The sequence below is a fragment of the Urocitellus parryii genome, chromosome 9 (assembly GCF_045843805.1).
Source record: "Urocitellus parryii isolate mUroPar1 chromosome 9, mUroPar1.hap1, whole genome shotgun sequence".
Classification (NCBI taxonomy): Eukaryota; Metazoa; Chordata; class Mammalia; order Rodentia; family Sciuridae; genus Urocitellus; species Urocitellus parryii.
Genome location: NC_135539.1, coordinates 96,241,795 through 96,263,181, shown reverse-complemented (window position 1 = coordinate 96,263,181; position 21,387 = coordinate 96,241,795). Strand labels below are relative to the sequence as shown.

Sequence of the window (21,387 nt, the reverse complement as noted above, 5' to 3'; positions counted from 1 at the left end):
AAATAAGAAACCAAAAATGTTGAGTGAAATGTGGACATATTGGAGCCTTCTTTTATTACCATTGAAATATAAGACAGTACAGCCACTTAAACAGTTTGGCTGTTAAAGTTAAATAGACTTACCATATGACCCAGCAATTTTACTCCTAAAGAGAAACTAAAACGTATTCACACAAAATCTTATGGGTGGGAGTAGGGGATGTAATTTAGCAGTAAAGTACTTATCTAACATACATGAGGCCCTGCCTCAGTCCCCAGCATGGCTAAAGTATCAAAAACTTGTGTATAAATGTTATTGGCAGCATTATTTATAATAACCAAAAAGTAGAAACAACCCAATTATACATTAGCTAATAACTAAATACAGTGATGATATATGATAGAATGTTCAGCAATAAACAGGTACATGCTGGAATATGAATAAACCATGAGAACTATGTTAATGAAAGAAACCAGACCCAAAAACACATACTGTGATTCCTTTTATTACAAACATGTTCAGAATAAACAAATGTATAGAAATAGAAAATAGATTAGTAGTTGGCAGAATGAAGAGTGTTAATGGTTACATGTTCTTCATCTGTGTCCTTCATCTATGATTAAAATGTTCTGTAATTAGGTGGTGATAATTGTACAACGCTGAATATATTAAACACTAAATTGTACACTTTAAAATAGTGAAGTTTATTTGTGTTAATTCCTTCTGAACAAAATTGTTAAAAAGTTTGAAGGAAGTAAATTTCATTTTTAATTTTTGGTACGTGGGATTGAAACAGGAACCTTGCACATGCCAGGCAAGTGCTTTACTGATAAGCTGTCCCCGGCTCAGGAAGTAAATTTTATGAGCAAAAATACGTAGTCTCTTACCTAAGGGTCCCAATATATTTCTTTCATTTACCTAATTTCTCTGATTCTCATAGCCATTAGAGTGATAATAGCCAAGAAAACAAGTCAGAGATTGAAATTAAGTTAAAAAAAAATTATTTTTTGTAGTGCTATGGCTTTAACTCAGGGCTTCTTGCATTCTAGGCAACTGCTCTATCACCGAACTGTATTCCCAGTCCTAATTCTTTTTTAATATGAAGTTATTTTTTCCCCAAAACATTTTGTCAGTAAGTGCTAGTCCTCAGGAAGGATTCCTGTGCATTATAATTAAATTATGATCCAAATGTAGATTTCTAAGTTGATAATGTGTCAGTATTACACCATTTTATTAAGGCATTTTAATTGTTTAACATTTTAGTTCACAGTTCTGCTTTAATTATCATTTATTTTTGTATCATTATTTTAGGAGAGAGTCAGAAAGGAGAAACCATTCTTTAGCTCGTCATGCAGACATCCTTGCTGCTGTGGAAACAAGGCTGTCACTATTAAATATGACTTTTATGAAGTATGTAGATTCCAATCTCTGCTGCTTCATCCCAGGAAAGGTAAAATACAACTGCTTGTCCAAAATAGCTTGATTGTCCTGTGTAAATTTTAAATTATTATAAATTATTATATATTTTAAATTATTATGAACTTATTAAAATTATTGTAAGTGATTTTTGAGATGTTAGAATTGTTCTTCTGAATAAGTTTCTATGAATGTCTTTGTGTATGTGTGATGTTTATATTTAAAATTCCAATTATGAAATTCACAGTAGAAGCTCTGATAGTCCGTAAAAAGCTTGTTAAGTGTGATTATGCAAGCTTGGCACAGTGACACATGCCTGTAATCTCAGTGACTCTAGAGGCTGAGGCAGGAGGACTGCAAGTTCAAAGCCAGTCTCAGCAACTTAGCAAGGCCCTGACAATTTAGTGAGACACTGTCTCAAAATAATAAAATTTTTAAAAAAGGACTAACTCAATGGTTAAGTGTCCATGGGTTCAATTCCTGGTACCAAAAGGAAAAAAGAATTCATACTCAAGAAAAAATACTGAATTTTTACTTTCATTAAATGCCTAAGATACTGCAATGCATAAGAGAGGAGTTATCCTGCTTTCAAGATTTTGTAATTTGGGGGAGGTGGAGAAAGACAAGTTTGTTTTGTTTTGTTGGAGAAATGTTTTATAATGACAATCTTATAAACTTTCAGATTTGACCAGAATACATAATTGCCACATAACAACACAATCAGAGCTAAGTAATGGTCCTCTTTAGTATAGAAATAAGTATATTTTGGTATATTTACCTTTAATAAATTAATGAAAATCCCAACATACCACATGCTCCTTAATGAACTGTAAACCCAGTTGAGATATAGAAGCAGTAGAGAAGTACTTAAGTCATTTTGACACCTGGTTGATGCTTGGAAAAGATCTTAAAATGGTTGTAATATTGTATTTTTGTTATTTCCATAGATAATTTATATTGGCAATACCATATATGTACTATCTTTTTTTAATTTTCTATGACATTTATTCTGAGGGACAGTCCTACAAGTTATAATTTCTTTTAAACAATGAACACATCTTCTTATAGGGTTTGGGTTTTGGTGTTTTTTTGTTTTTGTTTTTGTTTTAGTAGAGGGACACAATACCTCTATTTTATTTATTTACTCTTAGATAGTGCTAAGGATCGAACCCAGTACTTCACACATGCTAGACAACCCCCCAGCCCCTACTTATAATTTTATTGAAATATTCCTTGGTATATATCACTTTTCTTTTTTTTTTTTTTAAAGAGAGAGTGAGAGAGGAGAGAGAGAGAACTCTTAATATTTATTTTTTAGTTTTTGGCGGACACAACATCTCTGTCTGTATGTGGTGCCGAGGATCGAACCCGGGCCGTACGCATGCCAGGCAAGTGCGCCACCGCCTGAGCCACATCCCCAGCCCTATATCACTTTTCTTATATTACCTACAAATACTTTTATAGTTACTATAAGAGGATAACTAACTAGAAGCTTTAGATTCTGATTTTTTTTTTTTTTTTTTTGGTTCTAGAGATTGAATCCAAGAGTGCTTTACATCCCCAGCCCTTTATATGTTTTATTTTAAAACGGGGTCTTGCTAAATTGCTGAAGCTGGCCTAAAACTTGTAATCCTCCTGCTTTAGCTTCCCAAGTTGCTGGGATTATACGCATGTGCCACTGTGCTTGGCATAGATTCTGATTCTTATGCCAGATTTTATCTGAATCTGATTTATTAAATCCTTAACTCATAGTGTTACCTTTGAATCAGTATAGGTTGTCCCCTCCAGCTTCATAATTTTTATTACATGTCTCATTTTTAGAGTATGAACATTTAAGAAGACATTTACAGTTTTCAGAACTTCAAACAGTTCAAGTAGCTGTTAAACTAACAGAGTAGAGTAATTTGTGGCCAAGTTCATGGGTCTGCAGAAATTAAAATATTTACTATTTGACTTTTACAGAAGAAGATGCCAGTCAGTAATGGGGATTTTTGCTATATAAGCAAAAGAGCTCAAGTCCATTTGAGTCCTGTTGGGTTTTTTTTGGGGGGGGGGGAGACGGGGGGTGGGAATTCCTGTTGGCTTCTCATTTTAAATTCTAATTCCCAAATAAAAGAACAAAATTAAGTTGCAGCCACAGAGGACATCTGTAGTTTCCAAGATGCAGTAGATAGATCCTACTATCCCTATTTCATTGATAAGAAAACTAAGGCCTAGAGAAGTTGATTTGACAAAAGCTATACTTCTGTCTTTTGATTTCTCAATTGCTTTTGTTTTATTTTTATCTTCCATTTTTCCTTACTAGTACTCATTTCTTAATGAGAATTTATCCTAATTTTTTCTCCTACAAGCTCCTATCAAAAAATAACACACTTTTTGTGTTTATTCAGATATGTGTACCATCATACTTAATTCAGCTTGAATTATTTTTGTTCCTAAAAGTACCTTCTTTATAGCTTACATTTTTCCTAAAACAACAGTATGTATACTCAGAATTTTTATTGTTTGTGTTGCTGTTTTTTTTTTTTTTTTTTTTAAATAAATGACCCAACTTCTCACAAAGTCACACCACTTAAAGGTTCCACCTCTTCCCAACCATGCCCAGCTCAGGACCAAGCCTTCAACAGATTAGCATTTGGGGGACATTCCAGATATATATTATAGCAAATATTATACGAATAATTTTCTTTCTGCCCTATATAATTTTGATTCTCTGGTGATTTATTCCTGTTATCCTCTGAATGTGCTCCTGGATTATAATAGTTCAGGAGCTTTTATACTTTGCAAGAGAACTCATTTTGTGAATAAGATTGTGTATCCATTTTGTTAAAATTTGGATCTACTATCAGCATTTTATTTCACACGTGAATCTAGGCAGTAATAATGTAGTTTAAGTTAGATTGCCAGAATTGTACCACAATTTTGAGAGTTTGCTGCTGTTATCTAAGGCAAGGACCAACAAACGTTTCTGGTAAATATTTTTGGCTTTATGGACCATGTGGTCTCTATTATAACCAATGGACTTGGAGAAATAACCATGGACAATATATAGTTCTAGTAAAATTTAATTTGTAAAAACTGGCACAGGCCAAATAGAAAAATATTTGGACCACACTGACATCCCATTCATCTTCTCTCAGAACTGTTGTTATAAATGCTTGACTTTCTGAAATCTTAGATTATATAAATCTGACACATGGAGGTTGTACTTTTTATACTAATCTCATGTCCACAGCAGGAGTTCCCACATACTAAAAATTTGTGCTGTATGTGAGTGGTGGACAGCTAACCATTCTGGAACATACAGTAATGAAATACGACATGATAGTCCCTGCTCTTGATCATTATTAGTAGCCCTGGTAAATCTTGTATTCTCGTGGAAATACAGTGTTGTCCAAAGTTAGGGTTTCCCCAATGTGAGTGTATGTCTTAAAGCTGTCCCTAAACAGATGTAAACTCTATATATTAGTGTGACTGGTTTGTTTTTAATGTTTTGGGAAAGAAAACTCGTGTTGTTGTATTTTGTTATCCAGAGCCACAAGTTACACACCTTTTTTCCTGTTTACTTTTACATTTTATCTATATTTGTCTTTTTCCCTCTGAATAATTTGAAAATAAGTTGGAAACATTATGATCCTTAAATTTTTGTGTTTCTTAAATATTTCAGTACATTTCCTAAGACACTCATTTAACCACAATACACATAGAAAAATTGAAAAATTTAACACTGATATAATAACAAATTTATATTAAAATTTCATTACTTTTGTGGGGGGATGAGCTTATTGGGGATTTAACCCAAGGGCACTTTAACACTGAGCTACATCCCTAGCCCTTTTTATTTTTTTACTTTGAGACAAGAGTCTCACTAAGTTGCTGAGGCTAGCTTCTAACTAATAATCCTCTTGTCTCAACCTCTCAAAAAACCAGGGTTACAGGCATGTACCACCATGCCAGCAGATTTCATTACATCTCAATAATACTTGTCCTGGCAGGTTTTTTTCCTCATTCCAGAATCTAATCTTAGGACGATATGTGGATTCTAATCTTGAATCTGAAACAGTTTCCTAGCCTGTTTTTGTATCTCTTGATTTTCACTTTTTTGAACAGCGTAGGTTAGATATTTGGAGGGATGTCTTTCAGTTTAAGTTTTTATAATGTTTCCTGGCTTCATTTATTTTATAATTTTTTAAAAATTTTTTTAGTTGTAGATGGACAATATCTTTATTTTATTTATTTATTTATATGTGGTACTGAGAATCAAACCCAGACCCTCATGCACGTGAGGCAAGCACTCTACCACTGAGCTATATAATTGATTTTAATGTGAATATGCTCGTAAAAATCAAGATTAGTTGGGAGCTTTTCTTTGTTTTACTGTGAATGTCCTAAAATATACATAACTATAAGCTTTTAAAATGAAAAAAAAGAAAATTGGTCTACTTTCCTATTGAATTGTTAGATCCCTCCTCCATCCCCATCTTCCTGATCAGCTTTTTCTGTGCAGCAGCCTTAAGTACAAACAGTGCAGAGAATCACCAGACTGATATATATCAAAACAGGCACTTCTGTAATCCCAGCAGCTTGGGAGGCTGAGGCAGGAGGATCACAAGTTTAAAGCAAGCCTCAGCAACTCAGTAAAACCCTGTCTTTAAATAAAATACAAAACAGGCCTGGGATGTAGCTCAGTGGTCAAGTGCCCCTGAGTTCAATCCCCGGCACACACCTCCCACCTGGAAAAAACATAAAACAAAAAACAGGAAGAAAAAACATTTGAGGAAACCATGTAAGGGGTAGAAAATTTCAGAGGCTATAATACTTGAAACTCTATTCAAATGCATGCCGTATAAGAAATATTCAAAAAGTTTTAAATGCACTTAAAAATTTTAATATGAAAAAAATTTAAGTTAAATAAAATAGGTAGAAGGAGAAGTTAAGGAAATCTCAAGTAAAATAAAAAGACAAAGAAAGTGAGGAAAAATGAGATCATACAGTCAATATTCAAATAAGCTTTATGTGCTAAACAGATTAAAAAAGAGATGTTCTCTCACCCAAAAAGCCTAACAACTTAATATGTCATTTATTACTATGCCAATGTAAACAGAAACGAGATTGGTGTATTAGAAATGCAACAGTAGTTGAACACATTTGGCTTGTACCATACTTTTTTAAAACTTAAAAATATTTTTCATTACTTACTACTTTTACCTGAAGCCTATGTAGGGTTCAGTGTGTGGCATATTATTTGAAAGGCATAGAAAAAACTATTAGGTGGTCTTTCCACTGGACTCAACATAATTTATAGAAAATGGCCATACCTACTCAGAAAATGAACGATTTTTTAGATGTGGTGAGTCTTGTATATGCCTTTAAAAGCCATTGTAGCCACCAATAAATCTGAATGGAAGGTGTGTAGTTCTATCATAGTGTTGTTTTGGTTCATCAGGGTTTTTTTTGGTTTGGTGTCCTTCATCTTGTCCTTTGCTTCCCACATTATAAGCAACTATTTTAAATTTTATTGAAAATGTGAATTATCCCACTTGATTTAAATCTATATATAGTAAGATTTGAAAATATTACCTTTCCTAATAAGATATTTAAGCAAATGCAAAGAGATACTTTGCGTTCATACTATCTGTAGAAGACTAAATACTAAAAAATATTTCATAATTTCTTTTATAGATGTACTTTAGTATCAGCATCCCTGTGGGATATTTTAACATGAAATTTTCTGAAGAATAATGATTATGGAAAAGATAGATTAAAATACACCCTAGAATAAATGCCTGGTGGACAATAGTACTACAAAATATTGATTTCTTCTCGTCACCTGTCCATCCACATCATCTACCTGCCCCTTTGTCTGTTCTCCCTTCCCTTATCTGTTGAAGTTGTACATGCTCCTTATTATCATGTTCTCATTAGACCTACCCAGTTCTCTGAAACAGACCTTATCTCTACTTTCTTTATTTTCATGTAGTACTTTGCTTGTACAGTGAGTGTATTCCAGTCTGTCTGACTTACGCTTTGCTATTGGGTCTTTCATGATGTCATTATGTTCCACTGATAGGACCTGTGTCTTTTCATGCCTGAACCTTTACAACAATCATTCCTAGTAGTTCAAACATACTGTTAATATTCTTCTACCTGTATTTTTGTACAAACATAATTTCTAGAGATTTATTAATAAAGCTATGATAAACATATAAGTACAATTTTAAGGTTGTTTTCTTTCTTTTTTTTTTTTTAGAAATTCTGTTAACTTTGGCTTTTATTTATTCAAAACAGAAAATTGTCTTCTAAAAACTGTATTCTTGGGATTGGGGATATAGCTCAGTTGGTAGAGTGCTTGCCTCACATGCATAAGGCTCTGGGTTCAATCCCCCAGAACCACAAAAAACAAAACTGTATTCTTGTATTGAATTTAACTCTGTAACTTTTCCCTAAACAGTTTTGCTTAGGTATGTTGATATTAAGCAGTTAAACTATTTGACCATCATTATCCCTGATTTAAGAAACACTTATCAAATATCTGCCATATGCCAGACTCTGGTAGGCTCTATAGTTCTGACAGTAAAACTAGCTAGTTGTGATCTCTTCTGTCAGAGCTTACTGTATTATAAGGAAGACAAATTAACAGAAAGATGTACTTGTATACTATGAAGGGAAAATAAAAGATTTGATCATGATGTTAACATGATTTATACTGAAGTTTCAGAGAAGACAACTCTCAGAGAGTGAAATGTTATTGAGGCCTCAAGAATGAGTAAGGAATTTGATGTGGAGGAGATATACAAGAAAAATATTACAGAAAAAGGGATCAGAATGTGCAGAAGCCCTCAGGCAAGAAGATTTGGGGGTTTTATTTAGTTCATAGAGTTAATGACCAATTTTTGGCTATAGATGCAAATATACTAGCCGAACATTATAAAAATAGTGGAGTATTGCAGTGCTTTTCTTACTTATAACCCACATGTAAAACTTTATCCTGGCACTAGCAAAACATAAAATTAGTCAATGAATAACCTTTTAAAAAAATACACTGCTCTGGGCTGGGGCTGGGGCTGAGCAGTAGTGCACTTGCCTGGCATGTGTGAGACACTGGGTTCGATTCTCAGCACTGCAGATAGATAGATAGATAGATAGATAGATAGATAGATAGATAGATAGATAGATAGATAGATAGACAGACTCTTCTAAAATGAGTTTCTTACAGAGTAGAAATGCCAGAAGTGAAAACATCACTAACCACTAGTGCCTTAGACTTTGCCTTTGACTATCTTGTTCTGCATGTTCTCCCTTGTTACTCTCACTCCCTCTTATTCTATTGGCTACTGAAGTCTCACCATCATCTGCAGTTTCTCTCCTGACCTGCATGTCCCATGTAATTCAAAACCAGAATGTCTTATCTCCCATTACATCTGCCTATATGCAAACCACCACAGCCCAAGCCAGTTCTTGTTCATTTCTCCAAACCCACAAACCCTCTTCCGTGAAGTCTTCCTTGAGTTTATAATAAGGACAAATTCAAACAGTTTTTCCTAAATTTATTAGGCACATGTCATTCTAGACTAACAAGGATCATTACATTGAAAGTATAGAAAACATTAAGAACTATGAATGTTTCCAGGTACTATTCTGATAGATAACGTTTTTCTAATAGTCCGCAGCAGCCTGAGTAAAGAGAAGAAGACAGATTACAAAATTGAATCCAGAGTTGGAAACTGACTGGATAAATGCAGTAACAGGAATGTCTAGGATTCCAGGTTGTTTGGAATTTTGGTGACAGAATAATTTTGGTTTATTAGTCCACAATTCTCATGAGATAAAAATCCTTTTGAATAGACATTAGCTGGACTGGGGTCTTCAGAGATGTGAATTATTATATTCAATTCTATGCTGAAGCTATGGAAAGTACTAAGAACACCCTCACAGGGGTGTAAGAATATCATTTCTTCTTCATGTGTTAGCTGTGCCTTGCCTTTCTCCATTGCATTTACCACTAAAACAAAAAAGGATCTTTTGCTATACTTTGGTGATGGCAAGAAAATGTGTTCTGAGGAAACCTCATTCCAATCCATGGTAGCTTGTAGAGAAATAAAACTTCATAGGGGAAGTGCAAAAGAGAAAAGGAACTGAGTTCCTGGGACTTGGGGAATAGAATGGGTTTGGAGAATTAATATAATATGGGTTTGGGTAATGTCCCATCCTGTATCTACTCCCATAAAGGATTTAATTTCTTGGTTTAGTCCTCTGGTTTCTTTAGCAATTTATATAGCCTTCTTTGTAGAAAGTGTGTGTGTGTGTGTGTGTGTGTGTGTGTGTGTGTGTGTGTGTGTGTCCCCAGAAATCTGTGTATCCCCAGAAATCTGTGATTTCCTTCAGGGCAGGAGCTATATTTTGGTGGGCAGGGGAAGTTCCAGACATTGAATTCAGGCACTCAATCACTGAGCCACGTTCACAGCCCTATTTTGTATTTTAGACACAGGGTCTCACGAGTTGTTCAGTGCCTCGCTTTTGCTGCAGCTGGCTTTTAACTCCAAGGCCTCCTTGGATTACAGGCATGCACCATCACACCCAGAGCTGTATTTTATTTGTCCTGGTTCTTAGCCCCCCCAGCACAGTACCTGGTAAACATAAAAGATCCTTAATAAATCTAAGTATAAAGTATTATACAAGACCAAATTCCATGTGTGGCAGATGGTAATATTATCCACAACTTGTATATCAGCTAAGTCACCCTTTAGGCCTTTATTAGAAATTGCAAAACATGAAATTACATCTGCTTATTAGCACTTTTCTTCAAAAAAGAAAAAATCTGAAATACTAATAAGAATTTGGTTTTTTAGGTGATTGATGAGATTTATCGTGTGTTGAGATATGTCAATTCTACCAGAGCCCCTCAGCGAGCTCATGAAGTACTACAAGAGTTAAGGGATATTTCCTCCATGGCAATGGAATACTTTGATGAGAAAATTGTTCCAATTCTAAAAAGGAAGTTGCCAGGATCAGATGTATCTGGAAGACTTATGGGCTCTCCTCCAGGTATTTCTTATTTATAATATCTTCAGTTTATAATAACATTCATACATAGTTATATTATAACTTGTCTTTTTCCCCCATAACCATATATTTTGAATTTTTCTGCTAGCAAGTATTTATCCACAACATAATTTTTACTGATATATTGAATAACAGATCATATGTAACTTGTATAGCTGATCTACTTTTAAGGTATATTTGTAGTTTATGATTTTCTTTTTTTTTTTTTTTTTTTTTTTGGTGCTGGGATTGAACCCAGGATCTCACACACAAGGGTCTCACACATGCTATGTACATACTCTGTCTACCATTGAGCTACATGCTCAACTTTCTGTTTCAAGTTTTTCAATTAAATTATACTGTATAGAATGTACTTATGGCTAAATCTTTGCACATATCCACAACTACTGACTTACAGTAAATTTTGTTGAAGTAGCATTGCTACTCAGGAAGCAGAAGCAGGAGGATTGCAAATTCAAGGCAAATAGCCTCAGCAACTTAGTGATACCCTGTTTTAAAATTAAAGAGGGTTAGGGATATAGCTTAGCGGCAGAGTTCCCTTGGGTTCAGTCTCTAGTACCCTACCACCCCCCCAAAAAAAATTTTTTTTTTTTTTTTTTTTTTTTTTTGAGAACAGAATCTAGCATACCAAATAAAACCCAAAAATTTCTTTATGGGAAGAATCAAATCCAATGAACTATTTCAGCCATCAAAACATCTGGCTTCTACTTTCAGAAACATAAGACTGTTTTGAACTCAGTCACTTCTATGGTAGCTATTTTGCCCTTATCTACTGAAAGGCTGAATTGTTTAATTTCCTCAGCTCTTGTAAATACTTTAAATTAGGGGAAAACATTTATTAAACCTTTTTGTTTTGTTCAGATTAGTTAGCTCCCTGTAGTACTCAGTGGGATACCTGAGTGGATCTCTAATTTAATAAAAAAGCCTACAGTATCTCAGCATTAATGTATGTGTTATTTATTAAGTACCTATTATATGCACAGCACTATACTGTATCCTATGAAGAATAAAAAAGAAGTGTAATACATGGTGTCTTCTCTCAAGAACCTTACTGTTTTAAAAGGTAAGATGTGTCCAGAAAGTGAAATCATCAAAAGCAAGAGAAATATTTAAGACAGTGTCTACTTATATACCAAATGAAGCAGAGACAGAATCTTTAGGAAGATAAAATCACTATTGGGGCTGGGGTTGTGGCTCAGTGATAGAGTACTTGCCTAGCATGTGAGAGGCCTTAGATTCGATTCTCAGCACTGCATATGAATAAAACAAGATTCATCAACAATGTAAAAAAAAAAAGATTTTTTAAAATCAGTATTGGCTGGTCTCACTGAGATGTCAGGAAAGGTAAGAATTGTCTTGAGTTTTGATGTAAAAGCAAGGGGTTGTGGTTGTAGCTCAGTGGAAGACATCTTGCCTACCACATGTGAGGCACTAGGTTCGATCCTCAGCACCACATAAAATAAATAAAATAAAAAGTATTGTGTCCATCTACAACTAAAATAAATAATTTTTTAAAAAAAGAATAAAAGCAAGGATAAGCAGAGGGAAAGAAGACTGTACTCCAGCCAAGGAAAATACTGTGATTATTTAGATGTGCAAGGAGAAAAATAGTTCAATGGATATAGGTAGGGATAGATCCATCTAGTTCTTTTTGAAAAAGATCTTCAGGGTAAGGTTTTTAAAAATTAGGTAATTAGCTTAAAATAGTGAATTCTATGCCTATGTTATAATTTATTTACTCCTAAAAGGGAATAGTTCCGAAGCCTTCCTACACCATGTTATGTGTGATATAACCTACTCTTTGATGTAGTTAGTTCCTGCTTTGTGGCTAAGTTGAAGCCTTTGCATTTATTTAAGTGCTGGTGAACTTAAGAACATGATAGGTCTAAACTTCTCACTTGAAAGTTTGTGTTTGTTTATGTAAAATTAGAAATCATTTTCTAATTTTAATACTTGTATTTTCTTACTAGGTCCTAAAAATATTGAGTAGTATTTTATTTATATAATTTTATTTGTTTAGTTGTAGATATTTATTTTATTTATTTATCTTTTTGTGTTGCTGAGGATTGAAACCAGTGTCTCACATGTGCTAGACAAGAGCTCTACCACTGAGCTACAACTCCAGCCCCAGCAGTATTTTAAATCTAAGTGTATGCAGGAGAATGAGAATTCAAATTCATTCATAGTTAAAACAATGTGTCTGATTAATATGTAGAACAAATAGATTGGAAAGAATAAATTCTCAGAAGAGATAGGAGGATATTCCATTCTAAAATAAGTTTGTTACTGATAGAGAAATATGTATTAAGTAGTTGACCCTTTCAAACGATTTCTCCACAGTGCCAGGACCCTCTGCAGCCCTAACAACAATGCAGCTCTTCTCCAAGCAAAACCCTTCAAGACAAGAGGTTACCAAACTCCAGCAGCAGGTTAAAACCAATGGTGCTGGTGTGACTGTTCTCAGGCGTGAAATTTCTGAGCTCCGCACCAAAGTGCAAGAACAGCAGAAGCAGCTTCAAGACCAAGACCAGAAACTGCTAGAGCAAACCCAAATCATAGGTGAACAGAATGCACGTTTGGCAGAGCTGGAACGCAAACTACGAGAAGTAATGGAAAGTGCAGTAGGAAACTCCTCCGGGTCTGGGCAGAATGAGGAGTCTCCTCGGAAACGAAGAAAGGCAGCAGAAACTATAGACTCTCTTAGAAAATCTAAACGTCTTCGGAATAGAAAGTGAATTGAAATATGGTTCTAGCTCCAGAGGACTACACAGCTTGGTAGCTTAAGCAGTTATGCATATCAGGATACTGGGAGCAACATGGTGTCTGTCCCTTGGGCTTCTAGGCTTTCAGAACACAAACTTGAACTCTATGGTTGGGACATTCTTTTCCCACTTCTGGTGGAACTGATGCACAGAATCTTTTTACTTTGCAATAGATTTGTACTAACCAGACCCGTTCTATCATGTTTTGGGGAGTTAACTTTTTTCTGTGCAGATAATAAGGAAGTTTGTTTGTTTCTGCATATATGCACATGACATAAGGATCTTAAACAAAATCCAGTCTTGACAAGAGTTAAGTTTAATACAGAAAATGTCCTGTTCACTTGAAAGAAAAAAACCTACTTTTTAAATGGACACTATGTTGTTTAAAAAAAAAAAAAAAGCAAAAACAAAAACAAAAAACGTTGACTTTTTGTTATAAGTGACCTTTGTCTGGAATGTCTGAAAAGTAGTTAATGCTTTTTGGTATTGAAGTGATGGGTAACTGAAAGGATTTCCATAGTATTGACTGTAGAAGGAGCCTCTACAGTATTGACTATATATTTTTATAAACTACTGGCAAGGGACGTATCCAGTTGTTATTATATACATGTTTTCAGTTCTTTTGGGGGCCATGTCCTACATTTGCATGGATGGATGCATGCATTGCCTAGTCAACTCACTTAAAAAGCTCTTGCACTGGTATCGATCTTGAACCTCTATACTTCCTTCTCCACTTTTGAGAGCAGTGTCTTCATTGATCTAAGCACTTAACATCTTCCACCACAACAGTTTGCCTCTAGAGAGAGAATTGTTAGTCCATTTGTCCTCCAGTTTTATAGGAACAAGACTATTAAAGCCCATTGCTTTATCTATTCTCTGTAGGGTTCAGGTACACTGGTTAAGGCAAAGTCCAAATTCCAAGGCTGTTTCTGTCAAGATCAGACCTCCGGGAGCTAGCAAAGATCCTAACTCGTTGCTATATGCTCATGGATCATATTGGTGACTGAATAGGGGACCTAATTGTGGATGCAGTTTGCCACTGAAGGAAAGTTTATTGAAGAAAATTGTACCATAAAAAAGCAATTCGATCATTTCATTTCTGGGAGATGACCCGAGGGAAGCTTTTTAATATTAATTTCAAGCCTTCCTTATCCTATAACAAAAGCTTTAATTTTTTTTTTTTTTTGCACTTCTGTTTTTAGCTTGTAACTGGAAAAGCATGTCTTGCACTGTTCAACCTTTGAGTGGTCACTTTAACAATCTCCAAATTGTGTACAGTGGTTCTTTTGCCCAGTTGTATATTTTTGAGACATTCAACGATCACTGTCCAAGTTTTATTTTAATGTACTAAATTATGTAGTTATTTGTCAAGTTTTTAAACAACTGTTGCCTTGGGCTTCAGTTATTTAAAATAAATTTAGGTGTAATATAGAAAACTATCCCTTTCCAGGTGGGAGTTTGACACCTGTATACAATCTAAGGTTTTGGTAAGTACCTTAGTTGAATAAAAGCACAAGGTTATCACCTTTTTGATCCGTCCAACATGACATGGTTTTGCATTCTTTAGGTTAACTTTTTCCTATCTTTTTTTAGTATTGTCCTTTCATAATATTGTCCTTAGATTTTGATCAATTATATGTCTACCTTTGAAACTCCATTTACAATGTAGTATGTTTTCAATGAAAAAACATAAAGTAACATCCAAGTGTTTATGGTTTGTTGGGAAGGTAATTTTAAAATAAACAGTTTCCTAAAAACATTTGTCAGCCAAGGTCATCCATAAAAGTCCCTGTCTGGAACTCATTTTCTCAGCAGGTCTCATTTTGCAATCATAGGATTTAGCCATATTATCATAACTTTGGAGGAGGCCTACTGGAATACTCATGGCCTTTACTATTATGCTTTTTCTGGTAATAGGAAACCTTTTTTAAGTATCAGAGTACTGGTTTACAAACTATGATCCTTATGCATCAAAGGGATATAGCCTCAGCTTTTTGGTTTTTTTGGTTTTGGCAGTACTGGGAATGGAACACAGGGCCTTGTGCATGTTAGGCAAATACTGTAACCACTAAGCTACACCCCCAGTCCTCAGATTATTTCTCTAATAGTTATTGAATTACTAAAGTTTCCTGAATTTCTTTTTAAACTACATCAAAATAGCCTAAATATATCTGTAGTCTTCCACTAGTTAACATGAGTATATGGCTTTCAGAGTGAGCATTCACACTGTTAGGAGGTAAATTTTTTGTTTCCAAATTCAAATTTCTACAATGTATACTTATAATCCCTGTCCATAAGATTGAGTTGCACTTGTTAATGCATGAGTGTTTCATAATTAGAATAAAGCACTACAGTTGTTTTATGTTGTAGACTAGCTAAAACAGGTTATGGTATTGTCTTCACCATTTATTAGAATAGTTATTGGGTAACTGTTAAACTTGGTTTTGGATAGCATAATAGCATTTAGGGTTCTATAAATACATCTAAACTTGACATGTTACAGGAATTTTATAAATTAGTCTCAGAACCTTCTTGCTCTGCATTTTATGCCAGTAATTTAAATGCTGTATGTTTTAATAGTACAGCATTCCATGAAGTATTGCCATCATCTTCCTTGGCGGAAGAGACTTCCCTGTTTTAATGGGTCATTCCCACACATAAACTATGGTACAACACTACATACATGGATAAAAATGTGAAAAGACATGGATAGGAAATGAAGAGGACTGGCCCCAACCCTCACCCCAGCCAGATCCTCAGCTTAGCTTTCGTGTGGACACGGTTTACTTGGTTTTCACACATTCTGAGGTTATAGAAACTGCTGTTTTTCAGAATTCTCTTTTGATGTTCAGAGCCTGGAAATAATGGGGCAAATGCAAATGTATTCAGAGTAATCCAACTGTTTTTAAAGACTATTGGGGTGCCATCAGGTCTAAAGCCGCTGGTTTTGGAAGCAACTTTTTTTGTAAAATGTGTTTTTTGGAGTATTGAACTTTACAGAGGCTTGCCTTAATCTCTATTTAGTAGTTTCAAGATGTATGCGCTATTATTCTACATGTTCAAATGTTAAAATATTCTATGTAGCCCCAGAAGTGGGTAAAACAGAGTATAAGTAATGCCTAAATAAATAAGCTAAAAGGTGTCACTACAGCTGAGTTTTTCAGAGAAAGTGGACATATAAAAATAGGCTATGCGTCATAAAAATAATGGCACCTTAGGATTGCACTATTTTATGCATTATTTTATATGCCATTTCATAGCCTGCACTTTAATCTCCAAAGAAATGATGTATGATATCCCAGTTGTTCCTTATTATTAATAAACTTTTTCCTAAGACAGGGCACTTAATTCTATTTTACTATACTGAATTAGTTTCTTGGAGGTGGATTCTTCTTTTGGGTTCTCTATTTCCTTAGCCATAATATTTTCTAGGATCTGGGAACTCCCTCTTTTGTCTATATCCAACAGTATATAATTTTAATTTAATGTAATGTAAATCTCATACCGGTGATCAGCACATTCTTATATTCTCTTCTAGCAGTGAGTACCCATTTGTTACATTTATCAACCGCTAAAAATCCGGCTGTAAAATTTGAAGGCAGGAATGAAAGGCATCCTGATGCAGTCACTAGCAAAGAAAGCTAATTGTAATAGGAAACCCAATTTGATGTGCTGTCCAATTCTTTGACTTGGCATCTATCTGAATTCCTTTAACTAGCAAACAAAAGGTAAAGTTAGAACTAAGTAAGTTATTTTCAGAAAATACTTAATCTACAAAATGAGACTAGTCATTAGTTGATTGCTGCCTGCCATAATCTCATTTTGAATAGCAATACAGTTATATTGATAAATATGACAGGCTGAAGTAAATTAGTTAAATTAGTTGGCCTTTTGCACCTTCATAAGAATCTTGGTTAAATTTCTGAAGTTCAGAAATTAAATCTAAATTTTTCCTGTTGTGTCTGAAGAAAACCATGAGGTTTAGAAGCATTATTGGTAATCTGCTGAGTTTGCCAAAGTCTAATGGTCCAAATTCAAAACTACCAAAAGGTTAGAGTGTTTAAAATTCCTTTATGTGGTACCATGTCTGTTTACCTATGCTTATGAGCAACAATAAGTCACTAGTTGACCTTCTGGAATTTTAATTGTTAAAACCTAATCAACTATTGGAAAGTAAAAAACACCTCCCAGTTACACAACAGGGTACGTAAATAAATGTGTTGTTACCAGTGCTACTTGTTTTCTTTGTATTTCATGCACAAGTTTGGAGCTCCATTGCTAATGGGTACCATATTAGTAGATATTGTCTCATGAAGCACTGTACTGTGTTTTTACACAGTTCTTCACAGCCACCTTATCAAGCAAGTTTTACTCCACGTGTGGTCATTGGACTTTGGTTAAGGAACAGGTCTGAAGTGTTAGACAGGTAAGTGACATTTTAGGAGTTGACCCAGACTGCCTCTGAAGGGTTGTACTTCTTGCTACACTGCCACATTGAGACACTAGACTTCCTGTGTGAGTGATCATGCTGTACATCACACAAAGCAGCCAGTGCACAAAATCACTAATGCTAAAAGTAGTATATAGAACTTGAATCAAGTATAAGCTGATCTGAGGAGGGACTGTTACACCAAAGGTTTTTTTTAGCAATGGATTCACTCTTAAGTGTGTAAATAGAAGAGATAAATGTCAAGTTTTTTAATTAATTTCACGTTTCTTAAAGATGTGACTGACAGGGAATTGCTGACAAGAAAATTCTCCAAGGAAAGACAAACTTCCTACATAGTTAGTGCTTACTCCCCTTCCCCAGCTCATCCACAAGGTTGACAAAGTGAGATCACAGATAATGTGATGCTGAAAGGTGAGGGTGACAGTGGAGTCAGTTGTCCCAGTAATACCACTGCATTCTGATCACCCTGATAACAGCCTAGAAAAGTAAAACCTGCTGCTGTGTATCCCAGTATTCAGAAGTGGAACACAGTGGAAATCTATCTCTAAATTCTCAGTGGCTCAGTTGTGTAATAGTTTCATGATGTTAGAAAAAACAAGGATCTTGACCAGTATTAAAGCTTTTTTTTTTCCTCCTAGGGGTGCAGTTCAGAGGTACAACATGCGCATACACAAGGCCCTAGGTCCCACACATACACACAGAGCTCTTTATGAATTTCCTCATGTTAATTCCTGAAACAATTCTTACAGGATCCAAGATCCATTAAAGATGGAAATTAAAAATTAATTAAGTCCATTAAATATTGCATATTATGTTTTACTTGCTGGTATACATTCCTCCGGTTTTTGGTGAGTCATTCTCAGAGCAAAATGAAGGGTAAATTGTAAGGAGACAAGACAGGAGTGGTGGGTGTTTGAGCCAAAAGCAGAAATTATGTCTAGAAAGAAAATATAGATCAAGGTTGAACTTTTCAAAATTAAACATTTCATTCACAGAAACAAGGTACGGGTGACAATGTAATCAGTTGCCCCAGCACTGTACCTCTACTTCTGTAATATCTAAATAGGTTCAGCTTCTGTGTTTTAAATCCCCCCACTTCCTTGGAATTGAATAAACCTGAGTTTATAATTAACAGATTTGGTAAAAAGTCTGTGGAGCAGCATTATAAATGGTAAATTTAACCCTGGGAATGAAGATCTAAGGTATACCGCTGTGCTGAGACTAGAACACAACTCATCCTTCTCGAGGCCAAGTGAAGGCCAACTTGTTCTTCCTTTGTAGGTTTGGAGCAAGCTTGCCTGCACAAGCTCTTAAAACAGTTTCCATGACCCTTACCATCTTAACCATTTTGAAGCATACAATGCAGTAGTTTTGAGTACATTCACATTGTTGTGCAGCCATCACAACCAGGCCACATTCTTGATGACTTGGCTGAAGTGGCTGGGCGTGATGCCATTTCTCTGATCTTTCCTTTAGAATGTAGTCATGGAGCCAACTCTTGCACCACCCCCAGAGGGCCAGGTGCCCTGATATGGAAACAGCTGATGTGAAGAACCAATTCTTATAGGGAGCAAGTTGTTTGTGCTTGGCCAGCTGGACTCTGTCCACCCACTCCAGGACCTTCAGCTTCCTGGATTTTTTAAGAAAGGCTGCCAGAACTCTGATGAACTCTTTCTTGTTTACATCTTTTACAGGAATTCTAAGTTTCACGTGCTTTCTGGACTACTGACCAGGGGAAAGGGCATCATTTTTTTTTAAGCCAGTGTAGAGGATATAAGATAGTATTTCATTGTGGTTTAAATTTGCACTTCTCTGATGACAAATGATGCTAAGCAGCTTCTTGTGTGCTTGCTAGACACTTTCATATCTTCTTTAGTGGAGTATCTTCAAATCTTTAGTTTATATTTGGAAATTATTATCTTTTTATTGAACAGGAGTTCTATCTATATTCTACATACAAGGCCTTTGTCATATATATATATTGAGAATAATTTCCCACAATCTACAGCTTCCTTTATTTTCATAACAGTGTGTTGTGAAAAGTAGCAGTACTTAATTTTTATAAAGTTCAGTCTTTCAAGTTTTTTTTCTTTTTTAAATATTTTTTTAGTTGTAGTTGGACACAATACCTTTATTTTATTTATTTATTTTTATGTGGTGCTGAGATTGAACCCAGCCCCTAGCACATGTTAGGTGAGCGCTCTACTGCTGAGCCATAATCCCATTCCCTCAAGTTTTTCTTTTATAATTTCTATTTTTCTTCATTCTAAGAAATCTTACCCCAAGATCACCAAGGTTTTTCTCTTATGCCTTCTACTAATGGTTTCATAGGGTTTGAATCATATTTTCTAAGGTTTAAACATGCTTTAATTTTTTGTGTATTGTGTAAGAAATAATAGGTTTTATTGTTTTTCTATATAAATGTCCATTTGTTCCAGAAACATCATTGAAAAACACCTTTTCTCTATTCAATTTCATTGTCCGTTTGTCAAAAACAAATGGGCCATTTACAGATTCTATTCTGTTCAGTTGATCTGTGTGTCTATATTTATACTATACCATCCTGTCAAATTACATTAGCTTTTAAAAGATTTATTATAATTTCAAAATTTAGCATGATACATCTTCCAACTTCTTTCTCAAAACTATCTTGTCTAGTTTAGATCCTTTGCATTCCTTTCCAATTTTTAGAATCAGTTTGATAGTTTCTGGAATTTTCAATGGAATCACATTCAATCTAAGGCCATTTGAGATTTAATATCTTAATAATTCCATGAGCAATGGTATATCTTCTCGTCTATTTAGGTCTTCTTTAATTTATTCCAACTATACTGTGAATTTTCACATACAGGTCTTGCACATATTTCGTTAGACTTATCACTAAGCATTTTATGCTTTTGATGCTGTCATAAATGGCTTTTAACTTCAATTTCCAATGGCTTGTTGTTACCATTGATTTTTGTATTTTGGCCTTTTATCCAATGACCTTGCCAAACTCATTCACTTTTACAGAGTAGGAGTCTTTATAGATTCCTTACAATTTCTAAGTCCTTTTATCATAACATTTTACAATTTCCTTTCCCATCTGTGTCTTTTGCCTTACTGCACTGGCTAAAATTCCTATACAATGTTGAATGGAAATAGAGTGGACTTTCTTGTGTTGTTCTTGATTTTTAAGGGAATGCATTCATTCTTTCCTGCTAGCTGGGGGGTGGGGGGTGCTCGGAACACTGTATTATTGCCTTTCTGTGTGACAGGAAAACCTCTTGTTATCATCCGGTTTCTTCCCTATTTTGTTTATTTTATAAATTCTGAGCTCCAAGTCTGTGAGCCTATTGCTCAAAATATTTAAAAGCAACCCTCAAAAATATCCTTAACATTTAGATGACATACTGGTGGAAAACATCCCATTTATAATAGCAAAATAATGATAAAATTCGGTAAAGGGAATTTTCAGGTGAGCTTTCCACATCTGAGGATTAGTATTTATTTCAAACCAGCAGAAAACGTGGACCAGAACCCGGGTCACAGCCTCCCAGTATGCAGTCAGAAGTCATCATTATCCAGACCCTGGTCTTTTACGGGCTGGCTGTCCTGATGTGGTCTTATCTGAGACTACTTTGTGGGCATCAGCCTAGTTCCATTTTCTGGTCTCTTTCTGTCTCCCCACATCACCAAAACCCATTTTAGCTTCCATATTATCAGGTACAGGTTCTT

General features: G+C 34.9%; 1 protein-coding gene across 1 annotated transcript in view; it reads left to right on the top strand.

The window, feature by feature from the left end:
• Positions 1-17,452, top strand: part of Fbxo28 (F-box protein 28) — a 33,350-nt gene extending 15,898 nt beyond the window's left edge. Inside the window, exons 3-5 of the mRNA XM_026407143.2 lie at positions 1,291-1,429; positions 10,245-10,440; positions 12,799-17,452. Of these exons, the coding sequence (XP_026262928.1) occupies positions 1,291-1,429; positions 10,245-10,440; positions 12,799-13,193 (730 nt within the window). The 3' untranslated portion in view covers positions 13,194-17,452. The remainder of the gene's footprint in view (positions 1-1,290; positions 1,430-10,244; positions 10,441-12,798) is intronic.
• The last annotated feature ends 3,935 nt before the right edge of the window (positions 17,453-21,387 follow it).